General features: G+C 37.0%; 2 protein-coding genes across 2 annotated transcripts in view; both read right to left on the bottom strand.

The window, feature by feature from the left end:
- The window catches only part of dpep1 (dipeptidase 1), a 34,233-nt gene extending 31,899 nt beyond the window's left edge, over positions 1-2,334 (bottom strand). The window contains exon 1 of the mRNA XM_017478769.3: positions 1,977-2,334. The gene's annotated coding sequence lies outside the window, so the exon portion shown is untranslated. The remainder of the gene's footprint in view (positions 1-1,976) is intronic.
- Positions 2,335-10,385: 8,051 nt separating this feature from the next.
- Positions 10,386-13,589, bottom strand: hp (haptoglobin). The gene is made up of 4 exons (XM_017477292.3): positions 13,437-13,589; positions 13,148-13,233; positions 12,246-12,532; positions 10,386-10,962 (listed from the first exon to the last, which is right to left on the bottom strand). The coding sequence occupies exons 1-4, from the start codon at positions 13,442-13,444 to the stop codon at positions 10,447-10,449; spliced, it is 897 nt and encodes a 298-aa protein (XP_017332781.1). The 5' UTR covers positions 13,445-13,589; the 3' UTR covers positions 10,386-10,446.
- Positions 13,590-14,244: the final 655 nt, after the last annotated feature.

Genomic DNA, 14,244 nt, shown 5'->3' with positions numbered 1-14,244 from the left:
CGTCTTAAACACTTCTTATTAATATAACTAACCACCACCAAAAATATTATATCAGAAATGGAAACACAAAATAAAAAAATCCATAAAACAGATTATTGCTTTTCACAGTATCTTTAGGGTTGAGTCCATTTTTAATTGCCATCGTTAATTGCAACTTGTAGTTCCCCAGTCTTCAAGTTTGACCTGTTCCATATTTATATGTCATTCTGTGTTGGTCCTTGTCATTTTGTTCGGGCATGTTTCTATTTATTTATATATTTGTACCTTGGGTTTGTTTGTATTACAAAAATAAATTAATTAATTAATAGTGAATACTAAACAATGAGTATAAATCACAATATTATTAAAATGACCAAGCAATCCATTCAAATGAGCTTCAACAGAATGAATAAACTGGAAAACAATAACTCACACATTGCTAAAGAGGTTCCTGAGAAATTTTAATGGGATTACTGGGATTTTCATTGGGCCCGTGGTGTTAACATAAACTCGAATTACACCAGTGATCAGTAGGAGACAAATGTCTCGCACCTGCTGTTGTCCATAACAGGAGAACCTCTGTATAAGGTTTCAACTCAAGAAATCAGACACCTTTTAACTGCCAACGGTCATTCTGGAGGTGTAAAACAAAACAGGCCAGTGTATTATCAAGTTCATTAATCATTTATTGCTTATAATGGCAGTGGCTCAGGTGGTAGAGTGGGTTGTCCACTAATTATAGGGTTGGCGGTTCGATTCCCGGCCCATGTGACTCCACATGCCGAAGTGTCCTTGGGTAAGACAGTGAACCCCAAGTTGCTTTCAGACTTGGGCTTTTTTTTTTTTAGATACAGGTAGTACTTCTACATTTTGCTCAGAGTATGATGAGAAAGCTAAATCTGAATGGACAAAGACAAAAATATCTGCTTACAATGAGCCCCAAATTCACAGACTTGATCTATATTGTAAATAATTTGGAGATTTCAAGCCTCACTTTTATAAGCTACCAGAAATCTACACACAAAACAGGATGCCTGTGAGCCCAGCTAACATTATCAGAAAGCAGGATTTGGCTGAGCGGCCATATCTCGATGCTGTTCACATTCCACGTAATCAAGCAGATGTAGAGTTATTGATCGGTACCAATGCCCTGTATCAATGGTACGCCTTTGGGATGTTGGGAATTGCCATGGAGATGGACCTTATGCCATTCAAACTGTATTGGAGTGGGATATAAATGGTACTCGTGGCAGTTGTCAGAGTAAATACCATAATGCTATAGTGAATAGAGTCGAAAAATTGGAATTGCTATTGGAAAAGCAATATCAACATGATTTTAATGAAAACACATCTGAAGATGAGTAAGAAATGTCCAGAGAAGACGTAAAGTTAATGAAAATTATGGAAGAGTCTGTAAACTTTATGGAGGGACATTACAGTTTCAAGAGTAAAGATGTTGCTATGCCGAACAATCTCTGCACTGCCAAACATCATCTCCTTGTGTAGTCGAGTGGGACTTTGTAGGGGGCATACATTGTTTTGGTTTACCAATCCAGACTGTTGAATAGATACATGTGTGTCCATTCATGTCTGAGGTTTCATTTACTGCCACTATGTTTTTTTAATTATAAAATAAGATATTAATAATAAGGGGGCCCTGAACATTTCTCCCCCCACCCGAGACAAAACCTTTGCTCCGCCCCTGCTTTGTCCTTTTAAATGTGACCTCGGAGTCTGAGTCCTGAGGCGAGAAAACAAAATGACCACAGGTAAGTTATCGTTCATCACTGTTTAGCACTAACCTTGCTGAAAATGCCTGGCTGGGTTTGTGTATATATATATATGATTTAGCTTTGTACTGTGCAAAGAAAACCTATTCATGCATTTCAAAGTTGGTTTGGCTTGAGGATGTGAGAAACATGAAGAATGTAATGTCAAACATAAAACTAACTTTATTGCACTACTCATAGTTCATATGCCATTTGTGCAGTACAAACCTGAGTAAATAGCGGCGTCCTCGTCCTCGTGGTCATGCAGTTTCTCAAGGAAGCATCACTTGTCCTATAGTCTTCAATTTGATCCAATTCAGTCGGTAGATTTAAAAGCCCAACAAATCAAAACCTGCTCCCCAGCTGGTCGTTTTTGACGCGTTTGCTGTCTTGAACAAATAAAAATGAAATGCAAATGTCCATACCTTTGAAAATTATTAATAATAATAATAAATTGGATACTTAAATCTATTTAATATCAGTTCTTTCATCAATCACTAATGCAAACAACAAAAGAAAAGGAAGCGGTTATTCTATGAATTGGTTTACACTTTAAAATTAAATATCCTTTCAAGTCCATTCAAGTCCTTTATGGTCACGGTCAAAAGGTTTGTTAGAGGTTCTTCGCACTCTCACTCACATAAATACACATGCCCCCCTAGAGGTGTCTAAGAAAATTACACAAATACATAAATGGCTCCTAGAATGCTCATTTTCAATATTCTTGACTAGCTAATTTAGCAAGCTAATTTAAAAAAAAAAACCTTTTTTTAGCACATGTTATATATTAAGAAATCAAAGTGACATCCAATCATGTGTGACCAGTGTATAAGATTTAAGAGAGTAATCAGTGCATTAGTCCAAGAAACTAAACTCAAAGGAAGACAAGCTGGTATGTCTTTAACTTGTGGAATCACTGAGAACACATTCCTGACTTAGAAAGTGTATCTTCTATATTCTTCTGCTATCTCATAGTGAAACTCACACTCTGTACCTGCTAAGGCACACTGAGTCTGTACTTTGAATCTTTTAAGTCTGAGTCTTTTTTGCCAAGCCGATGTTTGTGATTTCCTAAAATGTACTGTTGAAATCTACTGTATGACGTTAATCAGTAAAATAAAAACTTTTTTTTTTTTTAAATAAGCTGGCTTTTCTCAAGACATTTAACTTGCTTAAATCATTCATTCGCTCATCTTCAGTAACCACTTGTAAATATAGTCAAGAAGAGTGAAAAAGAAGAATAAAGAATAAAGAATAATGTGGGACAAATAATTGTGATCAGTGACTTTGTTGGGAACAATGGTGATCAGTGACTGGGTGTTCAGAACAATGATGATCAGTTACTGGGTGTTCAGAACAATGGCGATCAGTGACTGGGTGTTGGGAACAATGGTGACCAGTCACTGGGTGTTGGGAACAATGGTGATCAGTGACTGGGTGTTGGGAACAATGGTGACCAGTCACTGGGTGTTGGGAACAATGGTGATCAGTGACTGGGTGTTGGGAACAATGGTGACCAGTCACTGGGTGTTGGGAACAATGGTGACCAGTGACTGGGTGTTCAGAACAATGCTAATCAGTGACTGGGTGTTGGGAACAATTATGACCAGTGACTGGGTGTTCAGAACAATGGTGATCAGTGACTTGGTGTTCAGAACAATGGTGATCAGTGACTGGGTGTTGGGAACAATGGTGACCAGTCACTGGGTGTTGGGAACAATTATGACCAGTGACTGGGTGTTCAGAACAATGGTGATCAGTGATTGGGTGATCAGAACAATGGTGATCAGTGATTGGGTGTTGGGAACAATGGTGATCAGTGATTCCTTTTTATAAAAAGGAAGAAGACTCTGGTGTACTACGCTAAAGGTCTCTGGAGGCTTCTGCTCCCAGGGTTGTCCCTTCTATATCCATTCTGCTAATACTACATGGTCATATAGTGCAGTTGCGTAATCAGGAAATTCATTACAGTTTTTACATGAAGTCTGTTTTGTTAAACTTATCCACTGTTCACTGATGGAGACTTGCAGTCCTAAAGATATCATAGCAATTCCTAAAGTCCTAAACCATTATAGCATAACTGTTCATATGAATTGAAGTTCAAAGCCATCTTTATGGTTTTTCTGTGGTACCATCCTCAGTAATCTCAATGCTTTTTAGGCTGCACCATGTGAAGCCATCCTCAGCATCAGCATGTGACTTCCAATTGATGAGAACTCCAATCAGAAGTAGCGCATCAGGATGGAACGGGCAGGTCCAGAGAGCAGAAGGGGCCATCATCCAAACATCCTAGTTCACCACAACACTCTATACCTGTGAGCCCTCTAGACCTGCTCCTTTACCTATGAACAAACTATTCATAAAGGCCTGACTAAACAAATATGGTTTCAGCCTGGACTTAAACACTGAGACTGTGTGTGAGGAAGGCTGTTCCATAAATGTGGGGCTTTATAAGAGAAAGCTCTTCCCCCTGCTGTAGCATTCACTATTCAAGGTACCAACAAATAGCCTGCACCTTTTGATCAACGTTGGTGTGGCAGCTCATAAAAGAGCAAATGTTCACTCAGGTACTGTGGGGCAAGACTATTTAGTACTTTATAGGTCAATAGTAGTATTTTCTACATTTGACTGGGAGCCAGTGCAGTGTGGATAAGATCGGGGTGATGTGGTCATCTCCTCTGGTTCTGGTAAGGACTCTTGCAGCTGCATTCTGGACTAACTGGAGTTTGTTTATGTTCCTACTGGAACATCCAGACAGTAAGGCATTACAATAATCCAACCTAGAGATAACAAAAACATGTACTAATTTTTCTGCATCGTGAAGTGACATTATATTTCTTATCTTAGCAATATTTCTGAGATGAAAGAAGGCTATCCTGGTAATATTATCTACTTGAGCATCAAATGAAAGAGTGGAGTCAATAATCACACCGAGGTCTTTTACTGCTGCACATGATAAAACAGAAAGGACACTGTGTAATCAGAAAGTTACTGTGTAATCAGAAAGCTTACTTCAAGCTGCATGTGGTATAACAAATATTTTTTAAAATATTAATATATAATATTTCTATGACAGTTTTTTTGACATGGACATTTTTGTCCTTTATGGACCTGAGTGGTAGTTTTTTTTTTTTAAGCTGACACTGCATAAACGATATGAATGCATCAAAATTAATGTTGTGGTTAATCATTGACATATCAAATACTGTTATAATCAAAGAAAAAATTCTGCTTAGCATTTAGTATGGAATATGGAAAATAATTACTCTTTTTCTTTTTTACATAAAACAAAACATGTGTGGCATTATGTAAACAAACCAGCATTTAAACGGTTACAATTCAGAAAATGGTAATTATGGTAATTGATAATTATGATTAGAACTGATGCTGGTAAAAAAAAAAAAAAAAATCGACGTCAGTGAAAGTGGAAAAAATATTAATATATATATAATATTTTTATGACAGTTTTTCGACATGGACATTTTTGTCCTCTATGGACATATGTGTAACTTTTTTTTAATTGACGCACAAGGGTTAAGTAAAAGGAAGTTAATAAGCATCCAGTATCTAATGTCCTTTACAAATTCCTCAAATTTATTAAGCTGGTGTCTCATCTGGTTTTGCTGAAACTTACAACTGTGTGTCATCAGCATAACAATGGAAGCTAATTCCGCATCTACGAATAATTGGACCCAGAGATAGCATATATAAAGAAAAGAAAAGAAAAGTGGACCTAACACAGACCCTTGCAGAACACCAAACTTTACCTTAGTGTGCATAGAGAAGTCACTACTTACATGTATGAACTGATAAAATAAGACAACAACGTTTTCCAGTCTATTAAGGAGAATAGTATGATAAATGGTATCAAACGCTGCATTAAGGTAAAGCAACACAAGCAAGGAGACAACACTAATCAGAGGCCAGTAGTAGGTCATTTACCACTTTAACCAGTGCTGTCTCTGTGCTATGATGAGGCCTAAATCCTAACTGGTACATTAATTACTTTTGGAATAATCTGTTTGAAGAAACATGCAGGTAAGTGATCTAGTAGATCGAAAGTTATTATAAAGATTAAAATGCAAGTCGTTCATGCTGGATTTTTCCTTTAAGCACTCACTGCACTCATTTAACAATCTCAATAGTACTCCATATATATATATATATATATATATATATATATATATATATATATATGTATGTATGTATGTATGTATATTGAATCGAATTGAATTAAAGTATGCTTAGTTTTATTAAAGTTGCAGTTACTTTCATGAAACACATTATTTGAAACCTTTTTGCTTCAAGAGACCAGTAAAGGACGCTTTCATCTATAATGAGTGAATAATGATCCCAACACTTACAACAACAGTAGTCAGTAGGCATTTATAATGATCTACACGGTCATAACATCAGTAAAAATGCTAAACATCTGGCTTTATGTCATGATATACAGACTTTGGCTAAAATGGATTTTGGTTCATCAGCATTCAATTTTATTCATTTTATTTGAATAAGATTCTTTTAATGTGTCTTCTTCCTCCAAACTGTATCTTTTGTATCAGTTAGAGAGGGGTAGAAAATGTAGCAGTGATCCACTATGCTAGTAGGACTAATCTGACATCATTTCAGTTGTAAAATCAGTTGGGAATGTTATGCTTTTATATCTCTCTCTCTCTTTACTTTTTTCTCCAAAACTCCTGATTGAGAGATTTTGTGATCCAGGCTGTCAGCCTCCTAGTTTCTGTCCACTGTGACTTTTATGAACTAAAGCATCCAATAAACATGTGGGTTTTTTTTCTTTTCTAAAAAGATTCATTCCAAATATACCACTTAAAGTGAAGCTTCAATCTTTACTATAAATTTGACTTGAAAGCCACATGCCTTTTAATATGCAGCAGCACTTTCACAATGCGCTTATGTGGAGCTTATCAGAGGAAGCAGCCTGTCTGTTTATTAGCGAAGAGCTGCACCTGCAGATCACAATGGCACGCACTTGACATTTGCATAAGGGAAAAAGAGGTGAAAGTGGTGTGTGTATAATAGTGTTACATTTGCAAAATCAGGCCGGTCTTATTGCATTTGGAGTCTGCAGTGAGATTCGCTAAGCCTGAGAGTCACTTGGGAATGAAGATCGAGTGTGCAAATTAGTAGGACTGAAAGGCAGGTATAAAATTTGCATAAGCCTGTTTCAGCCATTTAAAGACAAATTAAAACCATTTACAAGTCGTAATGTGAAAATCATGCCTTAATTAAGTAATCAGAATGCTTCTCAACTGCATTTAAACATTATTTACTTAATGTACAGAACACACATATCATTTATATCATAACGATTTTTCAATGTTTCTCCTCACTTTTAATACTAAAATTTAAATTGTAAAGTCTCCTTGAGATCTCAACCCATCATAGCTTTAAAGACGCTTTAACACACACACACACACACACACACAAATATTTCACCGAATTGTTTGTTTTTTGTTAAATGTGTGTGCATTTCTGTCTAAAAGCATACACAAATTAGGACTCGTTATTGGTGAGTTTAGTAAATAAAGTCTTCAGACAGCGGGAGAAATCAACAGAGGAAGAACTGTCTCATACACTGGAGGCAGAAAACACTGACAAGTGTCATGAAGTGCATTTAATTGTGGTGCCTTGAACCGATACAGCATCTCCTCATATCTTAAAATGGTTCTAATTTACTCTCAGATTATAATTTTTTTTCTCCATGCAGAGATTAAAAAGAAAAAAAAAACCAATAATCTACATTTTTAAATAATTTCAAATATAATCAAAGATTTTTTTTGATTATATTTGAATTAGTAATTCAAATGTAATTAGTTATTAATCATTTTCACTCATTTTCGTGAATTCCAGAGCTGACAGTAGTGCTTTTCTAAAATGAGATGGGAATGTTAAATTCATCACCGTGATTAAGCTTCAAGTGAACTGTATATATTCACGACAACGTTATGATGTAAAACTTCAAAAGTTTTTGTAAAGTAAAATCATTTAAGTTTACCAAGGCCCCATCTGCCGTGTTGCCGTAACTGCAGCTATCAGTTTGTGATTGTGACTATTGTGTCAATTAAATTGAATGTAAAATTGAATTTTGTGTAAAGCCATGGCATCTTTTCAAAGTGCTTCTCAAGCAACATAATAGACCAGATGAACACCTACCTACACACCCACCCACACCCTCACCCACACACCCACACACACACAAATACAAACACAAACACAATTGGAGTTTTGAGAATTAAAAGAAGAAAATGAAGACTTTGACTGAGGTGCAACTAAACTCAATGAACTTTCAGCATGCACTTGTGTGCACACACATACACACCCACACACACACACTTGTGCACTGATTCAGGATGTGATCAGACTGCTCTCTAACATCCATTGGAGGAACTAAATTAACGATTTAATCCAGACTGCATAAGTATATATTTATTCTGGGTTTCACTAAGATCTTATTTATTCAACTTCCTTCAACATTATGAAGTAAATGACTTGCGAGCTGGGCTTTCTGAATCATCAATTTTGCAAAATCACAGTTTCGTCATCCTCATGAACAGGAGCGACCCTAATTCTTAGCCACTGTAGCGCATGTATTATATTTGGCTTTCTTTTGTGTTATATTGTACAGCCAGCACTTTACTTCAATAAATTTGTCACATACACCTTTGAGAAGAAAAAAAGGTAGGGACAGTGTTAAAATTGATTTGAGTATGATTCTTTTATGCAAACCTTTATTTCCATGGTAAATACCAATTGAGCCTGAGAGAGCTAGAACTGGTTTTCTAATCTGTCTTGACACATTAAAAATGCTTTCATTGCTCATTGAGTGGCTTTAGGGTACATACAGGATGTAGACACTGAATGTTGTATCAGTATGAGATGGGAAAATCATAGAGGTGTAACGGGAGCTGTTGATGGAGGTGGAGGAGATGCTGATGTGTGTTCAGCTGTAACCCTGCCTCATTTTCTCTTGGAATACCCAATCTTAAGAGGCTCAGTCACAGCTGCTGTATGTACACAAGACATCCACATTTACTAAAACATTCACAAAGGACTAGTAGTGTCTGTCACGGTATTAACGTAATGAAGGTTAGGACGAATGCAAGTGCAGATAAGAGCGTTTAATAAAGAGAGGCAGGCAGACAAATCCAAATCATGAGACAATAATGTGGTCAAAAACAGACAATGGGTCAGGCGATCAGCAAACAGGCATAAACGAGGCAAGGCAAGACTCGAGAAGGAGAAACCAGAAACAAGATCAAAGAACAGGACTCAAAATGAGGAACAGGGTAGAAACGTTTGGTATGGTGATAACACTCAATACTTCGCAAAGAGTGAAAGCCTCGAAAGTCCTTTTACACTGTGGTGTGATTGTGTGTGAGATTGGACGCAAAGTGTGCGTGATTAGAATGAATGAGTGTTCTGGGAATTTCAGTCCATGGCGGCTGCAGTGCAGGATGGGAAATGTAGTCACTAGTTTGCTGTGACATGACAGAGTCGACTGCAAATGAGTCGACTCTTTGAACTGCTCTTTTAGGTGAATGTTGGGTGTTGACTAGCATGTACTAGGAAGAGCTGTAACATTCTGCAAAATAAAAGTCTTCCCTAAGACATGAAAAATCACTAACCAGGATGCCAACCTCTACATCTTTCCGAACTTCTGCTCATGCTGCAGTAAAGGGAAGTGGAACATACGCGGCGGAAAATGCTATCTGCCCTGTTCTGCATACATGACGCATCAAAAAATGGCTAATGTCACTCTGATAGACAGGAGAGAGAGTAAATTCCATCCCTTCCATCCTGACACAACGGACAATTTTGCTCTCTTGACTCCCGGGCCATGGATGGCGGTGTCATCGTAGGGATTCGAATTCCTGACGACAGAGCAAACGTTTTCTGTTACACCAATGAATACATTGTGTATCTCCGACTCTCTAATGCTACATTCACCGTATACAGAATAAGTGCTGACTAGAATGCTTTTTGTGCTGATTTGAAAAAAGCTGCTCACAATGCACACCAATCACCCATAACAACGCCTTTACCATTCCTAGCTAGTATTAAATAATTAACTAGCCTAACTTGCTATCTAAAGATAAAAGAGAGGGGGAGATTGTTTGCCTTCACTGTAGCTTTAGAGAGAGAAAAAATCAAGAGAACTTGAGCTGCTTCTGCAACTTGACATCACATTCTATACCTGTGAATATCCCCTCCAGAAAAGGACATATTACTAAGGTAACTCACAACAAATCATAATCACTTGGTTTGAAGGGCATAAATATGGCTATTAAAAATGACTTAGAAATGTACTGCATTGACATTCCACAATGCTCTGGCTTGATTGGCCATGAATAAAACAGCCAAGGCAAGCTGAGACATTAACAACAGCACTGTAACTCATTCCTGTTAACTTTCGTCCATTGCATAATATAATGAATTAGTGACATAATTCAGCATTAAAATGTAGGCCTAGTCCTTGAACAGATAGATGTAGTGAATAGGCTTCCACAAATGCATGCTTGATGCTCCTAGTAGCAGGATAGAATAGGCTGGCTGAACTAAAATACATTTTTGGCAAAAAATAAATAAATAAAAGAAAAGACAAATCTCACCTCTTGAATATATTCATTTATTGACAGTTTTACTCTTACACACAACTGTAAAGAGTCTATGGTTACTTTGAAAGCAAATCATTCATGATGGAGGTACGGAGAGACGAAAACCTGTCTGAGTCAGCCCTCATCACACTGTGGATCCATGGCAGGTATGTCGAGATCTTCATAAAGACAGCTTCCTCGTTTCTTGTACACGGCCCATCGTATGAAAGGATTCCAGCAGCATAGACTTTTTTCGTAACAGGGTTAAGGAGGGCCAGAGCTCCACCTGCATCTCCATAACAAACATTCTCCTGGAATTCAGTGCGTATTGTCCAGATCTTACCATCCTTCACGTTGCCTGGGATAACTGGAAGTGAGAGGAACTTGAGGCTTTCAGAGAATGTGAGAAGCGGTCCCCAGCCCCAACCAGCAATGACGCCCCTCTGTCCTTCACTCTCCTCCAGGTTGTCATCTTTCTCCGGCAGAGGAATGGGGAAAATGGTGTCAGTGTAGCTCACTGGTTCTTTCAACTGGATCAGTGCCAGGTCGTTGTCTACATCTGAGGCATTCTGGAAAGCTGGATGTAGAAACACCTGTAGTGAATGAGAAGGAGGTAGAAAATGAAGGCAAATTTAGGCACTAGTTTGAAAATGGGGGTAGAAAATTAGGGCAACAGTTAGAATATGGAGGCAATGCATTAGAGTAGAAAATCAGGTCAATATTTATGCCATATGTAGAAAAGTGAGGTAATAAATTGGGTGAAAAATGAAGGCATTAGTTAGAATATTGAGGCAAGAATTTAGGGTATGAAATTGGAGCAGTATTTATGCCATATCTAACTAATTGAGGCAATAAATTAGGGTACAAATGCAGGTCAATATTTAGAGCACTGAGGCAAAAACTTAACCTTGAACCTTGAGACAATATTTCAGTATGAATTGGGTAAAGAAATTGAGGCATTAATTAAGGTAGAAATTTAGGGCAATATTTAGGCAATATATATATATATATATATATATATATATATATATATATATATATATATATATATATATATATATATATATATATATATATAAAACAATTAGGTAATAAATTGGGGTACAATCAATATTCTGGCAATATTTAGAAAAAAAACTGAAAAAAATAAGGGCAGGGAATTGGATTGTTGGATAGATTGATGGATGGATATAAACATTTCTTTCTTCCTTTTTTCTAACAGTGATTGAATAACTTTAGTTTTTAATACCTTGATATTGACTAGATAGAATCATAGATTTGTTCTGGTCAGAAAACATGCTGAATGACAAAAATGAATAATGATTTTTCACCCATAATAAAGCAGACTGCACTGAGGTAAAAAATTTAAATATTAATTACCTCCAATTTAGTTATTGCATATTCCCACCCTGAAGATGCTAAACGTGTGGTCCCAAACTGGCAAATACCAATTTTCCTACTTGGAAACTCAAGTTTGATACTCGATGATACTCAAGTTTACAAGATGTAAAAAAAAAAAAAAGTAAAAAAAAAAATGCTGATTCGGTAGTTCAGTTCCTGTTCCCACATAACTGCAAGAATTGGCGCCATTTTGTTTTGTTGTTAATATAACAAGGAATAACTTAATTACTTCCTTTTCTGTATTGCAAGCATATGCATCAACAAACATCTGAAATTAGTGAAGATATATTTATTAGTTCACCATTTGGTATGTATGCTGAATGCAGAACAAATCTCCTTGTATCACCCCCAAACCCCCAAATAATAACCCCGAATCTTAGAGCATCAGGGCTAATGCTTGCTAGAGACATTGGCTACTGGTTCACTCAATATACAGTTTACAGTTTTATACTGCTTTATAGAGAGAATCTTTCACCTTCTTCACTGCCACTTCAGAAGCAGAATCAGCTTTGGCACGCCGGACGATGCCCAGATAGACTTTTGGGATTAAGGGCTCTTTTCCCCTGGTATCTTTTTGTGTCTTCCTCACAAAGAGATTCCTTCCAGCGGTCAGAATCCACTGAGGGGCAATAAGAGCTCCTCCACCGATACCTCCATCCAGCTTGCTGTCACTGAGGTAGACCAAGGCCTGCCAGGGAACATGGCCAGGGGTGAGGAGACCCCCTACCATACGCCTGGTCCTCAGAGCTGCATCGGTGTTCGCTGTTAAAATGATACAACAGTGTCATCAGTATCTGAAAGCTTCTGGTGCGAAAAAAGAGTAATAACTGGAAATGTTGACATATTAGTTGTCAAATATGATATTCGTCGAGGTTTCAACCCCCAACACCACTAATTTGCCACTTTTGGGCCCTTGAGAAGGCCCTTAACCTTCTCTGCTCCAGGGATGCTGTACCATCTCTGACCCCAACTACCTAACAAGCTGTAATGCATATTTGACAAATAAAGGCTTCTTCTTCTATTGTACTGACTATACAGTTTGTGAATTCAGCATTAGACAGTCACATTTTTTTTCTTAGCTAGAAATCATATCAGGTGAAAATACATACAATTCCGATACAAGCGACTAACATAAAATAAACGTCTCGCCACTATATCAACAATTAAATCAGTTTATATATACAGTGTGCAATACAAATCTCTGTGTAAGTTGTTACTATAGAACCAATGACATGTTAGAAACAAGCGCATTAACATAAACCTGCAGCCAGAACTAATCAACACCTTCTGACCAATCAGGTTTGAGAATTCAAGAGCACTGTGTTATGAATCTTATTATGGGAAATTCTTTACTGAATGCTAAGCTAATAATCTTACCTTCAGTGTGTTCTTTTATGCCATCCACCACACGTGACTCTGATAGACAGATCATTAAACCAACGAGGAAAACAGCTACAGAGAACCTGCGGAGAACAAGAGCACATACACACTCGTGCATTGAAGTTTACGACCAGGGAGTTTACATTTTGTAGCACTGAATCTTTTCTTGTACAATAATAAAACCTGCCCTGTCATTGTTGTTCATTCCTGAATGAGGTTTTAATTGTCTAATCTCTAAATACTAAAATCCTCCCAATAGGATTAAAGAAGAAAACTAGGAACGTACCACTTCATGACCTTTTCTTTAAGCAAAGATGCTTCCAGAGGAATTTTGTTGTGTACTAGATGGAAGCAGGACTGATCTATGAGATTGTGGTTCTACATATTTATACCTACTGACCTGCCTCTGTTCTTGCTGATCACACAATGCTGATTCAGAGATTTTGCAATTACAGAAGCTCCAGCTTGGTGAAGTACAAAGATTTGGATCGATATTTGGGGAACAGAGACAGGTGAATAACTTTAGAGTGCAGGTTTCAATCAGCAAGTGACATATAGAGCAGACAAAGTACACAAGCACCAGGACTGGACTGAGCAATTAGCTAATAATTAATCGATGTTTATTTAATATTTATTACTATTTCTGCACAACTAAGAGCTTTCTTTAGCATTTTACATATTATTTTGTTTTTACAAATTATGTAGAATGTATAATGCAAAAATGACCTAAGGACATCTTTACCTTGATTATAAATATCATGACGCACGACTATACATTAATACGAAGTTTAGAAACACCTTCAATGTCCTTTTGCCATCCCAAATAGCCAAACATGACTAGTATTAGCTAAGTTAGCTAGTTGGGTGATTCCACAATTAGGGTACCATTTGTGTCTAACTGATATTACATTACTATATATGTATGTAAAGTTAAAGTATGTTATATTCTCTGAATTTCCTGAAGATCATGGGAGGAGGAAAATTTAGCTTGTGATGTTACTGTTATTGTTACCCAAATAATAGACTGAAAGTAAATAATTCATTTAAAAAACATTTTAAGTAAATCATTAAATGTCCTTAGTGTCTTCATGCCA

This window comes from Ictalurus punctatus, chromosome 10 (genome assembly GCF_001660625.3).
Source record: "Ictalurus punctatus breed USDA103 chromosome 10, Coco_2.0, whole genome shotgun sequence".
Lineage (NCBI taxonomy): Eukaryota > Metazoa > Chordata > Actinopteri > Siluriformes > Ictaluridae > Ictalurus > Ictalurus punctatus.
This window is presented reverse-complemented; position numbering and strand designations above follow the sequence as displayed.

Coding starts and splice junctions, on each gene's coding strand:
- hp (XM_017477292.3), bottom strand. Junction 12,533..13,147: donor CATAAAAGAACACACTGAAG/GTAAGATTATTA, acceptor TCATTTTAACAG/CGAACACCGATGCAGCTCTG. Junction 10,963..12,245: donor CTGAAGTGGCAGTGAAGAAG/GTGAAAGATTCT, acceptor CATTCACTACAG/GTGTTTCTACATCCAGCTTT.